Raw genomic sequence first — 21445 nt, forward strand, 5'->3', positions numbered from 1 at the left:
CCGGAACAACAAGTCATAAGGACAGTTTAAGATGAGTTTGAGGTACTTTGATCTTTTTTGTGTGTCATGTGCAGTAGGTTCACGCCAGAGCATAAAAAATACTGTTATTTGATTTTAAGTCGCCTGGTCTTTGTTATCTAGGTTTGGGAGTCATCCTGCTCCCATCCTTAGATAACACACCGACAGGCCCTGGTACAGTTCTCTGCACACACCGACAGGCCCTGGTGCAGTTCTCTGCACACACCGACAGGCCCTGGTGCAGTTCTCTGCACACACCGACAGGCCCTGGTACAGTTCTCTGCACACACCGACAGGCCCTGGTGCAGTTCTCTGCCTGGTTTGTGTTTCAGTGAGGAGAGCGAATCCCTCACAAAGTGCCCTCTGTTGCTGGAAGCTCAACGTAACGTTAAATATGCCTGCGACAATGACCTGTGAAAAAGACACTAACATAGTTCAGTAAAGTGCCTCCCTGTGCTTAGCGTGCTAGTATCTACTGTACTGCAGATGTAAACGGAGCTGTTTTGAGATGGAGGTGAGGTTACTGTCATACTGGCATTTCAGGTCTGTCTGATCTGTGTATGCAGGCAGCGATAAGATGAGAGGAATGACTTCTGAACTGAGAATGAATCTTATAAGTTCCTAAGATGTATGATTAAAAATGTTTTCAGTTTGTCTGTCTGTTGTCTGTCTGTCTGTCTATGACGGCTTAAGCCCACTTACTGAAGACAGCCAACACCCTCCCCAACAGGGACAGATTACGGGCCATTTCTCCGGCTGAGGCCGCGCTCTCTAAAAGCCCAACGTCTGCCCATTTCTGTTGATAGACAAAAGAGGTTTTATATCAGTAAACACAGCAATGGGGCCATTTCAGTGGAGCAGCTGTAGATTACCACAGTTTGGCAATTACAGATTAGGAGCATAGGGGGAAAAAAGAGAAATTACGACTCAAACAGTTACATAGAGTCAGAGTCAGGAGATGTGCTGTGTTAGACAGTCTCTCTGTGTAATATCTACAGATAAAGAATATACACTCAGCTGAAGAGAAGAGCTGGTTCTTACCGTCGAGCTGATCTCTGGTTTGGGGAAGCAGAGCGTGAACATGTTCCACCTGCTCCTCTTCTCCTCCTCCTCAGTTTGAGGAGCGTGAGGTGTGTTGTCATTATGCTACATCTGTGCTACAGTTCCATTTGCCCTGTTATTTATAATTCATAACACTCCAGTTTTGATTTAGGGATGCTGGTAGTAACACCAAAGTTACTTCAAAGTGAGTTACATTTAATGTTTGGAGTCTGTGTGTGTGTGTGTGTGTGTGTGTGTGTGTGTGTGTGTGTGTGTGTGTGTGTGTGTGTGTGTGTGTGTGTGTGCGTGTGTGTGTGTGTGTTTTGTGGCGGGTTGCCCAACCGTCTGTGTTTGTCTTGTTTCTTCCCAGAAGGCCACCACTGTATTTTCTTTTGTATTTAACTTCACAGGCAGTAGTTAGAATAAAGACCCTAAACCATATGACATTTGCTGACTTGGTTTGTCTACCGGGCCACATGATGTTCATTAATATTACATTAACAAACTATTTCAATTAACCACTGTTTTGTTTTGTTTGTTTGTTCGTCTGTTGTATTTTTACAGGTTTGTAATACAAGGTTGCTGCTCTTTACTACTGGAACTCGTTTTCTTGTTTACTACTGCCGTTCTGCTGATCAAACATAGTCACTCAGGAAAGTCACTCAGAGCTGAGTCAATTACAGACTACTGCCACCTAGTGGGTCTGCTGTGGTACTGCATAACGGCATAACTACTGTAAATACACCTCTCTGGTCCCACTCTAGAACACAGTGGCTATGCAAGAGAGAGAGAGGGTGCTTAAAATATCATATTTTCATAACGATTACATGATTTTTGTACTTGGGACATTGTCTTGCCAGATTATATTAGGAGCTGCAAAGTTTCTAGTGCAGAAGCATAACATGACACAGCATCATGGCTGATTTATGAGCAGTATGTTAAACGTCACAGTAACTCTTTACTCTTGAGTGCTCTTCTGCAGAATATCTACTCTCATGCTCATTTTATAGCAAGGCAAGGAAGGATTTAAAATCTCACAGCAACAGTCAGTTTATCAGGTGGTAACAGAGAATCTGATGTACTGTATGACTGTATGCTTGTTTTTGAGGTGCAGAGGGAACCTGCTTTAATGGGGTTGGTTGGGGGAGGAACCACCTCTGGAGGTGGAGCCTGCTGCCTATCTCATCACCCACCTGCTGGACAGGGCCACGCCCCTGTGTAGTTTTACCAACAATGATTGGCTGCATATATAAACAGCCAATTAAAATCTGCTATATGCTAATCTCCCTTCCACTGCAGTTTATATTTATGGGCCCATTGTAACGCCATAGCCTGGTTTCCCTTCACTACTGCAATCATATACATATATCTATAGATAGACAGATAGATAGATAGATAGATTATATATACACACATACAGTATATTATAATTATTAGTATCTGGCAGGGAATTCAGATGTTGTGAAGCTGCTAATCTCTGCCCCGCCTCCCATCGTGGAGGAAACTTTAGCCCTCGTGGCTGAAGCTCAGGGCTCCAGAGAGTCCTTCTCCTCCCTGTCTCTCTACTCCAATCCATTTATACAACCTAAGCAATTACCAATCAACCAATTACCTGCGGCTAACATGATGATTTAAACATGATGTTAAATCAAGTTTTTCCATTTATTGCCTTATACAATACAAACCATACCCGCAACAAGACTGTGTGTACACACAGGGGCTTTAATCAGCTTTACAAAATAACACACGTTGACAGGATCTTTCAGTGGGATTTCCGTGCTGTGGTCTTAGTGCTGTGATCTTTGTGAATGGAAGAAACAGATGCTGCACAAGTAATTAAAAAACAAAACAAAACAAAAAAGGATACCAAACCCTTTAAGTAAAAATTTCAAGTAAATTAAAATTTAAATATATATGAGTAAGGTACGAATATAGAAACATAAATTATTGCTTTATTTTACATACTGCATGTTCATATGACTGTCTGTCTTAAAATGTGCTGTATGAAAGCACAGAGATGTCATGTTTAAAAAAATGATGCAATTAATTTTAGCGACATTTATAGTCAGTGTAAATTAAAAGCCAATATTCAGTTGACTTAGGAAAAAAAAAATTTAAGACGGCGTCTTTATTTCTTATTTTGGTGATAGTTTTAAATTAGTAAAATATGTTCCTCTTACCTGATTAGCCATTAGTATAAGTGCTACTTTAAGACAACTGATACATGTGTGCTCTGCTTTGATTGCATAGCCATGAGCAGCTGAATGGATTCTGAATGAGAAAACCTGTTCCTGAGATACATTTATGCCGTCGCTGACATGGAGTATCCGCTGATATCAGTCGTCTCATTCAGTAATACGTAAGAATCGGGGCAGAGTGAGGTGAGGGTGTCCTCCGTATACTGGGCACAGGCTGAAAGACATTGCGCTGCCCTTTTTGAAAGTGCTACTGACCCGGTGCACATAACTGTCATAGCTGTCTGGTTTTCCAATCCTTCGGTTCCCTGGAGGGCCTCCAGTCTTTCTGGAGCATTCCTCTCAGCAGACAAATGGCCCTGCCCGTGGCAGATGAAAACAGGGACTGACTGGTGTTCCTCTGTGTACACTGGAAACAGGGTGTTCTCACTGGTGTTCCTCTGTGTACACTGGACAATGTGTTGCATTATCTTTGGCAAACCAAACCATCATTACAGACCGAGGCGTAAATATGGCTTTGGTGATTGGTGTTTGATAGTTCAGATGACTAATGTGATGACTGATGATGCTTCTCTAATGAATAATCTCGTTACAAAATGTAATAAACTTCCTTTAGTAGGACACTGTGTAATTAAGACATAGGACACAATTAGATACAAACAGAATGAGCTCACATTGAGTGTCTCTGGTCTCCAGCTCCATATAAAAAACAAAACAAAACAAAAAAAACCAAACAAAACCAAGCACCATGCCAATGATGTGGCACTGGCCCAGAGTGCCAATGATGTGGCACTGGCCCAGAGTGGCAGGCTGAGCTGCAGTCTCATACAGAGTTCACTGGCCTTTACCGTTAGTCCCCGATGCTTCTCACCGGAGTATCAGTCGACCATCACGTATATGGTGAAGGTACTGGTTGAGACACTGGATTGCTTTTTCCTCTCGTTGCATTAAACTGTCACTCTGATATCTGCGTTTGTCCAAAGTCTCAATGCCCTTTCCCCATCAGTCCACCGCAGTTTTCATGTCCTGTAGTATTTGAGCACACGGTGCTAATAGCTTCTAACTGAAGAGCAGCTGAGTCTTTTTCGGGGGGCAGTGTCTATGTGTGGGTCCTCTTTCCTCCGCTGTCTGGCTGTTGTTCACCGAGCTCCTCAGACTCTGCGTCATCCGGCGGGAGGTGCGGTCCCGGGCAGCGAGCGCTATCTGTGACCCGTTTTGCCCGAGCGCCGCTGGGCTTTCTGAGCGCAGGAAGCACAGCAGGCCATTCTGTAATAGTTGTAGACGCAGAGACGGGCCTGAACCACCACGTTGCAGTTGAAGTATTTGTCACGGCAGTTCTCATCTGAAAAAACCCAAGTTCCACAGAATAAATCATCAGAAACTACTGCTGCATTGCACTACACTTTCCAGTGAGATGAGTGTTAGAAATGACACCCGAGCTTCAATAGAATGTGAGACCAAAGACACACACACACAAGCTTGGGCTTGCTCACAAAGACAAGAGGAAAGCACTGAAGAGTCTGGAAACTTAGTTTCTCTTATCTTCCCAGAACTGATGAGCTTTTAAAAAACCGGGACAGAGTTGAGTGGTAAGATCATCTGAGGAGAGTTCTATAACTCTGTACCTGTTCTAACTTATTCTACGCCCCCCCCCCCCCCCCTCCGGTCCTAAGCTGTTTTCTGCCTGTGTTCTGGCTGTTCAGCAGCAGCCAATGGTTCCCCTCAGATACTGAAAAGCTCTGAGATGACTCACGTCACTCCCTGCAGCGACAAACCCTAACTCCAGGAAAGTAGGGCAAATGTTCACACTCAGCTGCGCTTAAAAACAGCTTCCATTATCAGCAGCTTGTCTTAAGGGCACAGCGCACGCCGGTTTAGATGGAGGACTGGTGTGCGGACTGACCTATCTGCGGGACGCAGGGCTCAGGGTTGCACTCCTCTCGTTCTGCTGGCTTCAGTCTCTCCTCACACCCCTCACTGGACGTCAGGTCATCAGAGAGGCAGCGTACCTCCCTCACACGGAACCCGCCTTCACATGACTTTGAGCACTATATCAGGACACACACGCACACACACACACACACACACGTATATATCAGATATGATCAGATATGATTGGATATTTTAAAACTGCTGAGATTTGAGGTAGACTGGATGTCTTTGTTGTACACACTTTGACAAAGATAAACACCACACCCAGGTAAAATGAGGATCTGGGGGGTATTCCAGAAAGCGGGTTTAGTGAAAACTCAGAGTTAACTAAGAGCAAGTAGTAAACACTCTAATAGAAGAGCCCTATGGCTTTGTTTTGCTAGGAGACTGAAGCCATAGTAGACTTCTACTACTTACTCTGAGTTAACTAACTCTGACTTTTCACTAAACCCGCTTTCTGGAATACCCCCGACATGACTAATCCAAATACTTAAATATCTGATGCACACATATAGGCCCAAAATCATTCACAGAAACTCTCAGGTTTATCTGAGGTTTCAGGTTTATCTGAGGCTCAGGTTTATCTGAGGTTCAGGTTTATCTGAGGCTCAGGTTTATCTGAAGTTCAGGTTTATCTGAGGTTTCAGGTTTATCTAAGGCTCAGGTTTATCTGAAGTTCAGGTTTATCTGAGGTTCAGGTTTATCTGAAGTTCAGGTTTATCTGAGGTTTCAGGTTTATCTAAGGCTCAGGTTTATCTGAGGTCCAGGTTTATCTGAGGCTGAGGTTTATCTGAGGTTTCAGGTTTATCTGAGGTTTCAGGTTTATCTGAGGTCCAGGTTTATCTGAGGCTGAGGTTTATCTGAGGTTTCAGGTTTATCTGAGGCTCAGGTGTGGTTGGGTTGAGTGTGTTGGTGCCAGAGGACACGGAAACAACTGGATGAATAAGAGGCAGTATATTTTTATTCTTGGATGACTCACTGAGCTCCAGTCTGTGTGGTACCACTTGGCTCCGCAGGCTTCGATATGGCAGCTCTGTTGGCTCAGCGGACGCTCCAGGGATGAGCACTCATATGGTGGCATCACCGTAAAGCCGTCCTCGGACTTCATCAGACACGCTACTGCCCTCTGCTGGGTCCCTGCTCCGCACTCTGCCGAGCACTGAGGAAACACCGTTAACACCCGGGTACATCCACCGTCAAAACATTCACACATTTACAGCATTTACACCGTTAACCCCCCGGGTACATCCACCGTCAAAACATTCACACATTTACAGCATTTACACCATTAACCCCCCGGGTACATCCACCGTCAAAACCATACCAAACATCACACACCACAGCACTCAATATTTACGAGCTTCTCTTCTTTCATCTGTACAGTACAATTTTTTTTTCCGCCCCCTCCCACCCCCCACCCCCCATATTTCTGTGCCGGGCAATGGTATGTGAACCGCTGACGGTGTGTAGAGCACTTACTTGACTCCAGGGCCCAGTGAACCATTCGATGCGACTTTCACAAGGTCCGTTGTTACAAGCCTCGGCCTCTTGGGGGCGCTCTGGTCCACAGCCCTCCAATGGCAGGCTGCTGATGTGATTGTTCAGGCACAGCACACTGCGAGTGCGAACGCCCATTCCACACTCTGCAGAACACTGCCATAAAACAGAGAGATGCACGTCACATCGACGGATCAATCAGTACAGCGGTGAAAGTTCACATGACAGAATAACCAGTAACACCTAGGCTACTGCTCGATCACTGCTATGATTAAAACCCTGAACACGGATGCTTCTGGAGACCTAAAGACAACTGTCATTTTAAAACCAGTAGAGGGAGCCAGTGAGCATCAAGAGGGAGTTGCATGGTTCGGTTATCCATCTGTTTTACTTTTTGCTTCAAAAGGAAAAGGCTGGTGGTGCAGGAACCCTCATTTAAAGACATTTATAAGAGTTCTCATAACATCCAACCAAATTAAACACTTATCAATCATCTCAATCCATCTGAAAAAAGGAACAGGCCATTTTTTTAAGGAGGTAGAGCTTTGGTAGGTAGTAGCATTACAGAAAGTTCAGGCCCCGTGCTGCTGGAGCAACAGGTACGAGTTTGGAGGACGGTGTTTTCACAGGTCGTACCCGACTGCCCCATTCAGTGAAGAACCAGCTCTTTGCACAGGCGCCCATGTCGCAGTTCTCCACATCACTGGGGCGGAGCTTCATGTTACACTCTTCATCCGGCACGATATCGCCCACGTTACTCACACAGTGCACCTCCCGAGTCCTCTGTCCCACTCCGCAAGGCACTGAGCACTAATACACACACACACACACACCACACACCACACAGATAAACACATGTACCTGTAAAGCCTCAAAAATTGCAGGAGTGTGTGTATACATTTGCACAGAAGTCAAACACCGATGACGCATTATAATCCACACAAAGACTCCAACGACCTGTGAGGACCCTCTGGAAAAATCATTATGTGAAACAAACAAACGATGTCTACAAAACAACTGTTAAGCAAATGCCAGAGGTGGTCATGACATCCTAACAGTGTGATCCTGTCAGGAAACCACAGCATCTCCTGGCCCTCCTCTATCAAAAACAGCTGTTCGGTTTCATCCGGCGAAAAACGTCCATCCTTCCTCTACGTCACAACGTTCTGCTGATTGACACACGTCTGTGACTGTCAGCCGTCACTCACGGGAGTCCACTCGGAGCGGATCTGCCATTCGCTGCAGATCTTCATCTGACAGGTGCTGGTGGCCTCAGGGCGCTCCAGGTGCTGGCATCGGCTGGTGTGGACGTTGAGCGTCCGGTTGGCGTAAACCTGTCTGCAGAGGACCTGTCGGTGCTGCATGCCAAGCCCACAGGTTTTGCTGCATTCAGACCACTCGCCAATGTCCCAGCTGCCAAAACAATCAAAAACGCATTCACCAAAAAGCCGACAAACTAACAAAACGCTACATGTAAAACAGTAGTATACACATTTCAAATTTGTTTTGAATGACTGAGAGCCAGTTATGTTCATGATTCCAATAAAAAGCCTCAAACAGTCTTGTTTTCTTAAATAATTTTTTATCGTTGTGTTCTACTCTTAAAACAGCTGTGCAGGCTGAGAATTAATATATTCCACTGAATGTATGAAGCCACAGTTTAAATTCAAATCCTGGCGTCATCACTCCCTTTGTTTCCAGCTATAGGGATCATCATCGTTTTATAGGACTTGTTGCTTTTATTACTCCTTGCAATTTAATGTTGTATTGTATGGAGCACCATCATACCAAGAATAATTCCTTGTAGGGGTAAACCTACTTGGCAATAAACTAAATTCTGATTCTGAGAACACATCAAATCTCCATCACTGTTTTATGGTAAGAATACTTCAGTGAAAAAAAACAAATGTGTGAACTATTCCATTCACTAAAAACCTGTGAGAGTTACACTGGGGTTTATTCTCGTCCTATGGTGTGACATTAGCTAACTCATAGGGTGAATGCAGGTAGCGAGAGGGTCCTCACAAGGCAGGGCAGGGCTGAACGTTACATGGCTCTTCCTGAGAGTTGGGCTTGGAGTTATGGTCACACAGGCTGTCTGACACCTCCATGTGGCTGGCTCGCTGCACACACTTGAATATAGTGTACCTGCTGCCTACAGGAGACACAGGACATGAGCGTTAGTACAATCGCATTCATCTAGTGTCCCCTGGCTGTTAGTCTACGGTGTTACAGTCCCAAAACTCTCAGTGACGTCTTTACCCAAATGAAACAGAAACGGCTGAAAATTTCCTAGAGGTCCAAAGACCAGAGCTGAACGAGCCAAGTTTCCTAGAGCTCCACAGTCCAGCCCTGAAAGATGCTCCATAGACCAGCCAAGTTTCCAGGAGACCCGTGAAACAAACATATTTCTAGAGGCTTCTGTTTTTGTAACCAATCCCTTAAAGTTAGAGTCGCAAAAGTTATCTTTTGCGAAACGCTCATCGGCAGTACCAACCTTTTCCACAAGAGGCAGAGCACTCGGTGCTTCCCGTCAGTTTCCAGTTGTATTCCCGCTGTCGTTGAGGAGGCTGAGCCACTGGCACCTGGTTGTCGGGAACACGCGGAGAATACCTGCCCCTTCCGGCCTGATTACGCTCCTGTTGGTTTGTCCCCGCAGGATACGCCGGCTCAACCCTGTCATTCACGGTATTCCCTGCAGAATCAAAATGTTAGCTTTTGTTAAGACGTCCCTTTTTTTTTCCTGCTCTATGTAAACTAAAACAGCTTATCCACTCGTTAAATGAGATTTGGTCTGGCTGCGTTAGACGGAGTTTGAGCTGGAGAGAGCGGTTGCCTCACCCTCCGGCCTGTGGTCAGTTGGGAACGGAGAACCGACCGCCCTCTCTGCAGGCAGGATGAACTCATAGTGCACCGCAGGGTTGGGCTGCTGGTAGATCATCTGAGGAGAAAGAGCGGCGAAAGAAGAAGAGTTATACAGACATAGTCATTCTTCCAACTACAACCCCCCCCCCCCCCCCCCCCCCCCCAAAAAAAAACCCAGCATGGGAGGAATTTTTTGGCTGTTATGCAGCCGGAGGAAGAATAAATAATGTTCCTAGTGAAGAAATAGAGGTCGAGTTATGCGAAATCCCAAAAGAAAGACATAGGCTCTTATAGGGTTCCGCTGCCTGTTCATAGGCCGCTTACGTAAACATCCAGGATCTCATTGGTGGGGCCCTCAGCAAGGAAGGATTCCCCAGCCGTGCTGCTTATCTCATTGGGTCTGCGGTATGTGAACATGGTCCCCACTCCCTCGTACTTTCCAGGACGGTCAATGGCCCAGTTTCCATTGATGATTGAGCGTCCAGACCGACTCCGCAGCGCTGATGGAAAGAACAACAATCTGTTTTGAACAACTGCGTCCGTGGATCTACAGTCATAATACTGCACATAAACCCAGTATCTCTGCCCTGTGCCAGAGCCCACCTCCACCCCAGCCTGGCCACAGGGTTTACGGTTTGTCACCATACCAGCCAGCCCAATATGTTTTCGTTTTATAAAAAGAGGTCTTGTCGTTACCACACATATTAAACGGCTCAAGCCTTTCTTCCATTGGTGGGGGCGTAACTAGGCAAAAATGTTGGAAATTTTGCTCAAACAGTTGCAGCTTTTGTAATAAATCCTTGATGTTATATATAAAAGGTAAGATCAAAGTCTCTCTGGTAGATGTGGTTAGCAGAGAAATTTCCATCTACTGTGTGTGTGTATGTGTGTGTGTGTGTGTGTGTGTTGTGTTTTTAACACATTGACCCTGATCCAATGAAAGCTGAATTTACAGTGACCCTTCCCCAGTCTGCATCCCATCTCCCCCAACAACATTCATTCATTCATTCATTCATTCATTCATTCATTTATTTTCCAAGCCACTTTTCCTAATTTGAGCCACAAGGCGCTGGAGCCTATCCCAGCGCTCATAGGGTGAAAGGTGGGGGAAACACCCTGGACAAGTCGCCAGGCCATCGGAGCCCCCAACATCAGTGCTAACAAACTGTACACAGAGCCACTGATTCAGGGCACTGTTCATGCCTGCTGGGGGTGTGTGTGGCCCAGTTGAATGATTTGAAAGATGTCCTTAGAAGGGTTTCCACCATCAGTACTCATCATGGATTCATCCTGCAGTGAAATTCCTCACCTTAATTAAAAAGAATGGGAGGGCATTAGGGAAATGTCCTCTAATTAAAGTTTGTTTGTACTCATACCCCCGTGGACAGTGCTTGGGGGGGGGGGGGGGTTCTTGTGTGTCTCTGCAGCAGTATCAGTATCACTCGTTAAAGTATCATTATCATTAAAACTACATCTCCCACAGTCCCACAGTTAACCCTCCCATTCCTGCAGCCAGCCCTCACACAGCCTCTCTCTCTCCTTCACACACTCACCATGCTCACGCTGAACACAAAAGATTATTTACCCCGCTGTTTCAAGATTAGACCTGTGGCTTCTGAGAATGGTCATGTTTGACTATGTCAAACAAAAGAAGACTTCTTTTCTTGCATTTTAATATTCTTGCATTTGCTTGATATGGTTTATAAAGAAAACATAGTTTACATTAAGAAACTGAAATCAAAATTCTATAAAAGTTTTTTTGACATCTAGCGACTGAGTCTGAAAGAATGAACTGTTATGACTGAAGTAAGTGCTGTGTACAACATCACGACAAACACAGATCGTAAACTCTTCCCGTCTGTAAGTTAGAGCTCGACGTTCGGCCTAGCATCCTGACACTCCTCACCAAGGTAATTCCGGCTCTTCACCACCTCAGTGACGTTGATCTTGGTGGCTCCCTCTGGGATTTCGACGATCTTGTGGTAGCCCATTTTGGACAGGCTGTGCTGAAACAGGCCAGACACCAGCTTACACGTGCTGTTGTCTCCTCCACACACTCCACATTTATCAACCACTTTCTCTGAGCCCAAGAGTTCATCACAGCCTGGAGTCTGTCAGAGAGAGAGAGAGAGAGAGAGACAGAGAGAAGGAGAGAGAGACAGAGAGAGAGAGAGAGAGAGAGAGGGAGAGAACAGAACACACTGCAAAATAATCTGCATACTTATTTAGAGAATAAATCTTTGTCTGGAGCCATGGGGTAAAAGCCAAAACCAAACCATGGAGAAGTTTGAAAGACAAATGGTTGTTCTCTGACATGTCCTGCATTTAAGTGTCTGTGCTTCAGTCGCTGCTGTAGAGCAGTGGTTATTTTGCCACGAAAGTGCTGAAACAACACTACCGCATGATTTATGCTCGCGTTAAAATATCCACTCGACACCCGTGAGATCAATGTAGTACAAAAACTTAGAGCAGCGCCTGTCTCTTTTTGATAAATTAGAGCAACGTCTCTCTCATTTTAAAGGGATTAGGTTGGGGCAGCTACCCAGAGCGTAAAGCATCCAGCCCAAGGCCTCCAGGGTGAACATTCTCAGCGTCACACCGACACAGAATGGAAACCATCATAAAGTTTCGGCTCAAAGCCGGAGACGCTTAAGTACAGAACCCTCAAATCAGCAGTCCATAAATTCGAGTGGTCCAGCCGTAAAAAAGCGCCGGGCTGGACAAACAGGTGCTGCATGAGCTCAGGGGGACCAAGGCGAAGCTTCGACACTCCCAGATCCACTGGGACGAGGAGACACCGCATGCCAGTGCCCGCAGCCAAAGGGCAGAGGGCAGCGCTAAGGTCGGTCTCGCCAGCGGATACAGAACGTCTCAAATTAAGGACAGAAATCCGCTCTGCCGCTGCACAGCGCCCAGTCGGCTCACCGCTGGGGGAGAATCATAGTTTTACCTTACACACGATCACACCAGACCATCGTAAATTATTTCCTTCCATTCTCAACTGGGGACCTACGATAGTCTTGCCTCACAAAACACACATACTTTCTCTGCCTCAGCGAGTCGATTTAGTCCCACTATACAGTGGAACACATTAAGACAAACAGACATTCCTTTCACGGAGGGACCGCCATATGACTACTAAACATACAGCACACTACACATGGTCCCTAAGCCCCGGAAGCCACTGGGAGAATAAATGCGAGCAGATGTATAGGCAGAGAGAAAAATAACAGGCAGACATCCATCCATCTCTCCCTCTGACTTTGTCACAGAGGCGTACGTAAGCTCCAGGCAGGGGCACACCAACAGATGCAAGCCAGGGGTGGAGTGAGGAAACCGGGGTAGGCTAAGGAGACTCGCCCTCTGGAGTGCAGGGCACAGCGCGCCAAACCAAACACGTAGCTCGTCACTCTCTCCAGGAAACAGGGTATGAGAGAGGAAACAGCTCCACTAAGAGCCTTGAAAAACGACAGAATAAGCACAAGTACAACAGCCAGTCGCTCCCAGCCAACGGCAAACACAGGGAGATGGAATGAGGACGGAAGGGGAAAAAAAGAAACTCACATATGACTGACAGTAATATACTGAAAATAAACACATGGAATAAAGACCTGGTATAAAACAATAACTAAAACTAATTAAAAACAAAATATCCTGGAGAAGCTTTCATACCCTGACTACTGTATAATAGTGCTTTACAGACCACTGAAAAACAGGAACAAGCTAGTCAAATAAGTGAAATATTAAAATTGCTAGACTTTTAAAACTTCAAAACTCTCCCAGCTCTAAAGACACCCCCCCCCCCCCAAAACAACAACAATAACAACAAAAACAGCTTTACATGCCCAGTGGACAGAGCCTGTAAGGAGAGACACTCCAGATTCCTAAATGAAAATGAGAGGCTAGGTATGGACGATCCAGAGATGAAGTGTTCGCTGTAGTCCAAGAACACTTCATTTCTCTTTTTTTTCCCAGACTGCTCCTGGTGGGTGGTTTGGCACACCACATTACCTCAAAGGAAAACCAAATGGCAATTTCAAATGTCACCGCAATCCACCTTCATCTGGGAATGGTTTGGAGTTGTCTGGATCCTAAAAGAACTTTATTCCATGTTAATTTCCCAGATAACTTACTGTTCTATAATTCAGTCAATGAAGAGCTTGGAGTGCTCCTTCCTCTCATTCCTGTTTGATCCTGGAGTGATCCTGACCCCTGTCATATTGTCTACGTGTCACTGTATTATAAACAAGTCAGTCATATGCTGTCATGACATCCCATGAGTCATTAACAACGGCGAGCAGAGACTGTCCAAACCAACCACACAGAAAGGCTGGAACTGCACACAACGCTATTTTACGACCGCTTTTACACTAACCGTTAAACTAAGCAACGCGGCCGAAACTCTTCTTTCTTTTGCTAATGCATTCACAGCCTTGTCAAAAGCCAAAGCCAAACCGCCAAAGTGCTGAAGACCTGAAATAATAGCATTATTTAACATAAATATGAAGGAATAAAATGAACAGAGCAGATGTGTTTCTCCTTGTTTAACACACAACACGCAGGCTCTGGGAAAAGCAGCGACTGTGTGTTGAGGCATTGCTGTGAGACACTTCATCCCCTCTCCACAGCTCTGGAGACAGAGAGAGAGAGAGAGAGAGAGAGAGAGAGAGAGAGAGAGAGACAGGCTCTCCCTGCGGTATCAGCACTTTGAACTGCGAGGGGGGGCATATTTTGTGGTTCACCAGAAGGAATGCAACTGTTCGCGTAAAAAAAAAAAGAGAGAGTGGTCACGGTGACTCCACGGTTAAATGAATAAGAATGCGGGGGACTCTTTAGCCGTCACCGAGTGGGTCAAGATCACTCTCGCTCTGTGAACCACTGAGGAGGAAGAGTTTGAGAGAGAGAGCGGACAACATGCGTGAGTTCCTGCCAAAGCCTCTGACACAGAACAGCCGTCCACACACCCCTTAGATTAGACAGGAGCATAATTAATGACCGTCTTAAGAAAACAATATTGGAAAACCCAATCATTTAAAGTGCTGGCATTTGGGTGAGAGCTCCACAGTACCCATCTGGGCCTCATGTGCCATTATAAACTTAATAACATGCATCTCGGCAAACCACAGCCGTGTGCCGTGCGCTGATTCAGCACGGGACCACATGCCTTCGTTAACAGTACAGTTTCCACCCTCCTGTGATCACGCCTGTGAAGCCACATCTATGATGGATCTAAGACAGGAGCTCCTCGGTCAGGCGGAGCCATGAAGTTTCCTAAATACGTTGTGCTGTGTGTGTCAGAAGGAGAGAACATTCTGGAAACTTCATGGCCAGGCATGTCGAGTTACTCCAACGTATAGCGTATAACGTTTCGTGCAGAACGTAGAAAGAAAAGTGAAAATCAAACCCAGAAGCTGATATATAAAAACTCAGATCACACTGAAGTGGAATACCACTTTCTGCCATCGCACAAAAAACCAGCTGTTTCATACTATGCTCCTGTTTGCATGTTGCATACATATACAGTTCTCAATGATTCTAAAAACATGAAACTTCAGGATGAATGAAAAGCACCCCAAACAGTAAATTCTCAGAAAGCTGGGGGGGGGTCTGTTGTTTTTTTTTTTTGTCTTTTTTGGAGCAGAGACTGTTTAGGGAACATTATACACACAGAACATTATAAAAACTCTTGACCATAGAGCAGTAAAAAATCAATCTGAAAATGTAATGTTTACATCACCTGACCTTCACAATGAACAATACAGTGGCAAAATAATGCCAGTCAGTAATTAATGGAAATCGTAGAGCGGTTCAGGATGGGATGGAAATAATATTACACAAACGAGGAAAACCAGGGAGATGAGGTCACAATTAACACTAAACCTTAATGACTGTAATTAGTCAGACTGTCCAAATAAAGCGAATGTTTCTGTCCCATTCTAACGGTGACCAGATAACAGTGGAGTGGGTGCGGATTCCTGACAATGTGAACAACTTGAGAACTTACCTACACTGAAAACTTCCTTCATTTCGAGCACTGCACATTTACATCATCAAAGACCAGGGTCAGTCAGTCTGACAGTGATCTCACCTCACTAACATGTCTCAAACACGACTTCATCTAAAGCAGGACGATCAAATCACATAGCACTGTAACACCAACTCTCCGGCCCTCCAGCCCTGGCACACAACTTCAGCACTCAAACATCCAGTGCCTCGTCGACATGTAAAACTATCTATTCAGTTTGTATTAATCATATGATAAAACAGAAACAGCTCTACTTCATTCACAGTAAGAATCTGTGTGTGTGTGTGTGTGTGTGTGTCTGTCCCAGATTCACCATGGCTGTAAGTCACGTCAGCCCATGGCAGTTTGTCCCCTCTGGTTCACGTGCGGTTTATGTGTCATAAAAGTACAGGGGCATCTGTGGCCCATATGGTTTCATAAAGAACATAGAGAAGACTGATCAGGGCTGAACCTGAAAATGAAGCATACAGACTGATCAGGACTGAACCCAAAAATGAAGCATACAGACTGATCAGGGCTGAACCTGAAAATGAAGCATACAGACTGATCAGGACTGAACCCAAAAATGAAGCATACAGACTGATCAGGGCTGAACCTGAAAATGAAGCATACAGACTGATCAGGGCTGAAACTGAAAATGAAGCATACAGACTGATCAGAGCTGAACCTGAAAATGAAACATACAGACTGATCAGGACTGAACCCAAAAATGAAGCATACAGACTGATCAGGGCTGAAACTGAAAATGAAGCATACAGACTGATCAGAGCTGAACCTGAAAATGAAGCATACAGACTGATCAGGGCTGAAACTGAAAATGAAGCATACAGATGACTGATCAAGGCAGAACCTGAAAATGAAGCATACAGATGACTGATCAGGACTGAACCTGAAAATGAAGCATACAGACTGATCAGGGCTGAACCAGAAAATGACGCATTCAGCCTGATCAGGACTGAACCTGAGAATGAAGCATACAGATGACTGATCAGGACTGAACCTGAAAATGAAGCATACAGATGACTGATCAGGACTGAACCTGAAAATGAAGCATACAGACTGATCAGGGCTGAAACTGAAAATGAAGCATACAGATGACTGATCAGGACTGAACCCGATAATGAAGCATACAGACTGATCAGGGCTGAACCAGAAAATGACGCATTCAGCCTGATCAGGACTGAACCTGAAAATGAAGCATACAGATGACTGATCAGGGCTGAACCTGAAAATGAAGCATACAGATGACTGATCAGGGCTGAACCTGAAAATGAAGCAACACTGACCACTCTCCCTGCCCTGCATCAACATCTCATACCACTGCATTTACTACAGGAGTGAGTTCACCCCGGGTTTCACGGAGCAGCACTGGAGAACAGCACATTCTCGTGCTTGCTTTCTTACAAACAGTACACTTGAAAAAAAAAGAAAAGTTTATTTAGTGTCAAAGTTGATCGGAAACTTCAGAAAGATACGAGTCCCTTGACACCCCACCATGTCATTTCCAGCCATGGAATATTCTGGAACCAGACTGATTGGGCAACTGTATTTACAACATCAGCACCAATTTTCAAAACAAACAATCAGAGCGCAGGAGGCAGTGCGCATAAGTGTTTTTCCGTTAAAAAGGGCTCACACTGTGTATCCAAAGTGCCACTTCAAAGAGCCTGAGGTTCTCTGACTTTGATCTGCGTTTGGGAGGCTGTTAGATATCTGGAAACGAGCAGGCAAGTTTGGAAATGTCAGATCCCGACGAGCAGTAGACTTGCTCAAAGAGAGTAAATGAAGAAACAACAACATCTGAAGTTCTGACATCCAGATGTGATTGGCTGATCCAATGAGAACAACTCCCCATGTGTCTCAGCAGTTTAACTTTAAAAAAAATATAAACTAATCTAAAAAAAAAAAAAAAAAAAAGGTTGGGAACGCCTCCAGAACAGTAGACAGAGCAACCACGGACTGAAACACAAGCTCCCAGCACTTCAAAAATAAAGATAACTCAATCCTTCTCTGCAAATATATGACGTTTCCTAAAATTAATCATGACCCGTCGGGTTGAATTAGAGTGTGCATGTACGGTGGTGTGGAAGGATTTAGGGGTTGGGGGAAGTGTTTCCAGACAAAAGAAAAAAAAAAATCACTTCAGAGCCCTTACCTCAGCAGAGAGGAAACGGTGGGCAGTCTCCCTTCCACTAGAATATGTTCCTGAGGCCGCTGGTAGTGACGAAGGACACAGATGTGACCGGGGACTGTTAGTTCAGCAGTAAAGAGGCTGTCTGCACACCACACCGCCCAGCTTACTGCGCAGGGTCAGGGCCTGGAGCGCTCCATAAACACACACTGCTAGTAAACCACTCTCAAATAGAAACGCACACTGTCCACTCTGCTGTCATCACAACATCAGGACTCCTCTCTCAGTGACAACACACAGCCTCCTCTCTCAGTGACAACACATGATCTCCTCTCTCAGTGACAACACACAGTCTCCTCTCTCAGTGACAACACACTGTCTCCTCTCTCAGTGACAACACACAGCCTCCTCTCTCAGTGACAACACACAGTCTCCTCTCTCAGTGACAACACACAGTCTCCTCTCTCAGTGACAACACACAGCCTCCTCTCTCAGTGACAACACACAGTCTCCTCTCTCAGTGACAACACACAGCCTCCTCTCTCAGTGACAACACACAGTCTCCTCTCTCCACTACAGCACGAGCTGCTCCTCTCACTCACACACCAGCTCAGTGAGAAGTGTGTGTGCATCATTGGCTTTCAGAAAAACAAAACAAAACACCACAAGTGATAAAAACTTTCAGTACCTCACTTCTGTGAGGCAATACAGTGACAAGCCACTCAGGGCAGTGTTTACAAGCAGAACAGAAGCAAACGTCTGTTAATCCTGTACGGACATAGGCATAAAGAAGCAAAGCTGCAATCTTGGAACACCAAATATGCGTTGTTTACCGGCAGGTGGATCGACTGGATAGACTGAGACAATGAACCGAATGAAACTTGGTGTTTAAGGACATTCCAATTCCATTAACAAAAGCAACCAAAACAGAACAGGTAAAGAGTCCACTGAAAAAAAGGAGGAATAGAAAGATGCAATGCAGTGTAGAGATAAAGTTTCATCTATTCATCTATTATCTAGAAAAGCATGTAAATGTTTAATCATCTAGATGACTGATACAGTTCCACGATGCTGTCTTACAGATTCAGTTTGAGGACAGACAGAAGTTTCTCACCTAGGTAAGCTTTTGTTAAAACATTAGTTAATATTTCATAGGAGAGAGTGTGCGATGATTCTCTGCAGAGGCTTTCCTAACCGTCCAGACACGCAGAGCCTACCTGCAACCACGGCTTCCCCAGCACTCGCATCTGCAGACAGAGCAGCAGGAGAAGAGCTAGTGTGGACAGCATTCTCACACACAGCCAAGAGCTATGTACCAACAGCCGGTCACGCATTCAGACAGGTCCGGTAGCTGCTCCCCTGGCTGCCTCTCCCAGCTCCGTGCACCACAGTGAACGCCAAAACCGCTACGCTGCTGAGCTGTGTGCCGGGGCTTGTAAACTGAGCTGGAGGAGGTACAGTTGGGGGGTGGGGGTGGGGGGTGGGGAGCTTTCATGGGAAGGAGAGGAGGTGGAAGGTCAACGGAGAGAGAAGGAAAAGAAAGACAGAGAGAGAAGGAAATGAAAGACAGACAGAAGGAGAGAGAGAGAGAGGAAGAGAGAGAGAGAGAGAGAAAGAGAGAGAGACAGAGAGACAGAGAGACAGAGAGAGAGAGGAAGAGAGATGTTCTGAGAGAGAAGGGGACAGAGCTGAAAACTTCAGAAACGTTGAGAGGGGAGAGACAGTCAACACTGGAGAGGTTTGAGAGCTAACACTTTAAGAGCAACAGACCAACTACCCAAAAAACCACAGCCATGCAGGCCCCTGTTCAGATACCAGATGCTGGGAGAGTGGAGAGATAAGTGGAAGAGAATGAGGTTAAGTCCCACTAATGGGACAGTCCCATGGACAGCACTAACATACACACACATTACAGCCACTGCGTTTCAGACTGCAGCTGCGTTTCAGACTGTGACTGCGCTTCAGACTGCGGCTGCGTTTGAGACTGCGACTGCGTTTAAGACTGCGACTGCGACTGCGTTTAATACTGCAGCTGCATTTAAGACTGCGACTGCGTTTAAGACTGCGGCTGCGTTTAAGACTGCGGCTGCATTTAAGACTGCGGCATGGAAAGAGCCACCTGCAGCCAGAAAACTTGGTTTTCATATGGTTTTCCTATCGTAACACTTTCATTCCCACAACATTAAATCTGGATTTGTCAAGATTATGTGCACACATATACATATATATACATAAACACACACACACACACACATATATATATGCATATACATACACACACATACACACACACACACACACACACACACACACACACATATCTATCTATCTATCTGTCTATCTATCTATCTATCTATCTATCTATCTATCTATCTATCTATCTATCTATCTATCTATCTATCTATCTATCTATCTATCTATCTATCTATATATGTATGTATTTTTGTGTCCAGGTGTGTGTTTCAGCAAGCAAGTCCTCAATAGGTGCCCAATTACCAGTGAAAACCAGTGATATGGTCCAAAACAGAGGTCTCAGACTACACCTGGGGAGGCATTCACTGACATCTCTCACATTATGCCACGTTACCAAAGGAATGCAGCCAACTAAAAAAAAAAAGAAAAGAAAAAAAAAGAAAACAAAAAAGCTAAAAGATCATGAAGTGAATTTAAGAAATGGCAGTTGGTGCACTGCCTCTAACTATGCAGTCACACTCTGCATTCCAAAATGTGAGCAACCTCTCGAAATGATCAACCAACGAGATATAATTCACACACACAGACACATGTATCCAGAAGACATACATACTAGGGTTATGCTAGGGTTCATCGGACGGGACTGTATTTCATTTCACCGTTAGGCTTTTGAAAGGGAAAGGAAAAGCTTGAAATGGAGTAGTGGAGCTGTTTTATGCTCTGTGTGTACAGCAAAACTTATTCTGAAAGCTCAAACAGAACTGAATCCAACTCCCCGGGCAAGTTTAGTTGTGAAAAGACCAGGTAAAGGACTGACAGGCCATTTACAGAGACAGACCAGGTAAAGGACTGACAGGCCATTTACAGAGACAGACCAGGTAAAGGACTGACAGACTGTTTACAGAGACAGACCAGGTAAAGGACTGACAGGCCATTTATAGAGACAGACCAGGTAAAGGACTGACAGGCTGTTTACAGAGACAGCCCAGGTAAAGGACTGACAGGCTGTTTACAGAGACAGACCAGGTAAAGGACTGACAGACTGTTTACAGAGACAGACCAGGTAAAGGACTGACAGGCTGTTTACAGAGACAGACCAGGTAAAGGACTGTGTGACTCAGGTGACTGAAATCACCTGTCCAGAGAGGAAGGGGCGTGTTTTAGTCTCAATTACCTTATCATGGTTATTGGGTAACATTCATCATCATGATTCATACCAAAAAAAAAAGAGAAAAAAAGCACTTTTCTCTGATCAGATCTGTAGTTCACTGTACTCCGATCAGATCCATAATTCCGCATAACAGGGGAGGGAGTTGGCCCTTACACAGGACCGAAGGTTTGTAACAGACTCTTGGGCAGTTTGAGACCATCAGTGTTTGGTATTAAGGTTTATAACATGGTAAATGACTGTTTCATTATATCAGCAGCAGCGTGTGCTCAGACCACAGGATCAACAGGCTGGATCATGAGGCGTTTAATGACAGACAGAGGAAAACACAAGACCATGGAAAAACAAAAGCACTTTTTACATACATGACATTTCAACTC

At 45.1% G+C, this 21445-nt stretch overlaps 1 protein-coding gene across 1 annotated transcript in view; it reads right to left on the minus strand.

The window, feature by feature from the left end:
- Positions 1-4453: 4453 nt before the first annotated feature.
- Positions 4454-21445, minus strand: part of thsd4 (thrombospondin type 1 domain containing 4) — a 39478-nt gene continuing 22486 nt past the window's right edge. Inside the window, exons 8-18 of the mRNA XM_030793452.1 lie at positions 11455-11659; positions 9873-10048; positions 9525-9624; positions 9181-9378; positions 8709-8838; positions 7892-8096; positions 7320-7493; positions 6666-6839; positions 6166-6345; positions 5158-5302; positions 4454-4596 (exon numbers count right to left, since the gene is read on the minus strand). Of these exons, the coding sequence (XP_030649312.1) occupies positions 4454-4596; positions 5158-5302; positions 6166-6345; positions 6666-6839; positions 7320-7493; positions 7892-8096; positions 8709-8838; positions 9181-9378; positions 9525-9624; positions 9873-10048; positions 11455-11659 (1830 nt within the window). The remainder of the gene's footprint in view (positions 4597-5157; positions 5303-6165; positions 6346-6665; positions 6840-7319; positions 7494-7891; positions 8097-8708; positions 8839-9180; positions 9379-9524; positions 9625-9872; positions 10049-11454; positions 11660-21445) is intronic.

This window comes from Chanos chanos, chromosome 2, assembly GCF_902362185.1.
Source record: "Chanos chanos chromosome 2, fChaCha1.1, whole genome shotgun sequence".
Taxonomy (NCBI): domain Eukaryota; kingdom Metazoa; phylum Chordata; class Actinopteri; order Gonorynchiformes; family Chanidae; genus Chanos; species Chanos chanos.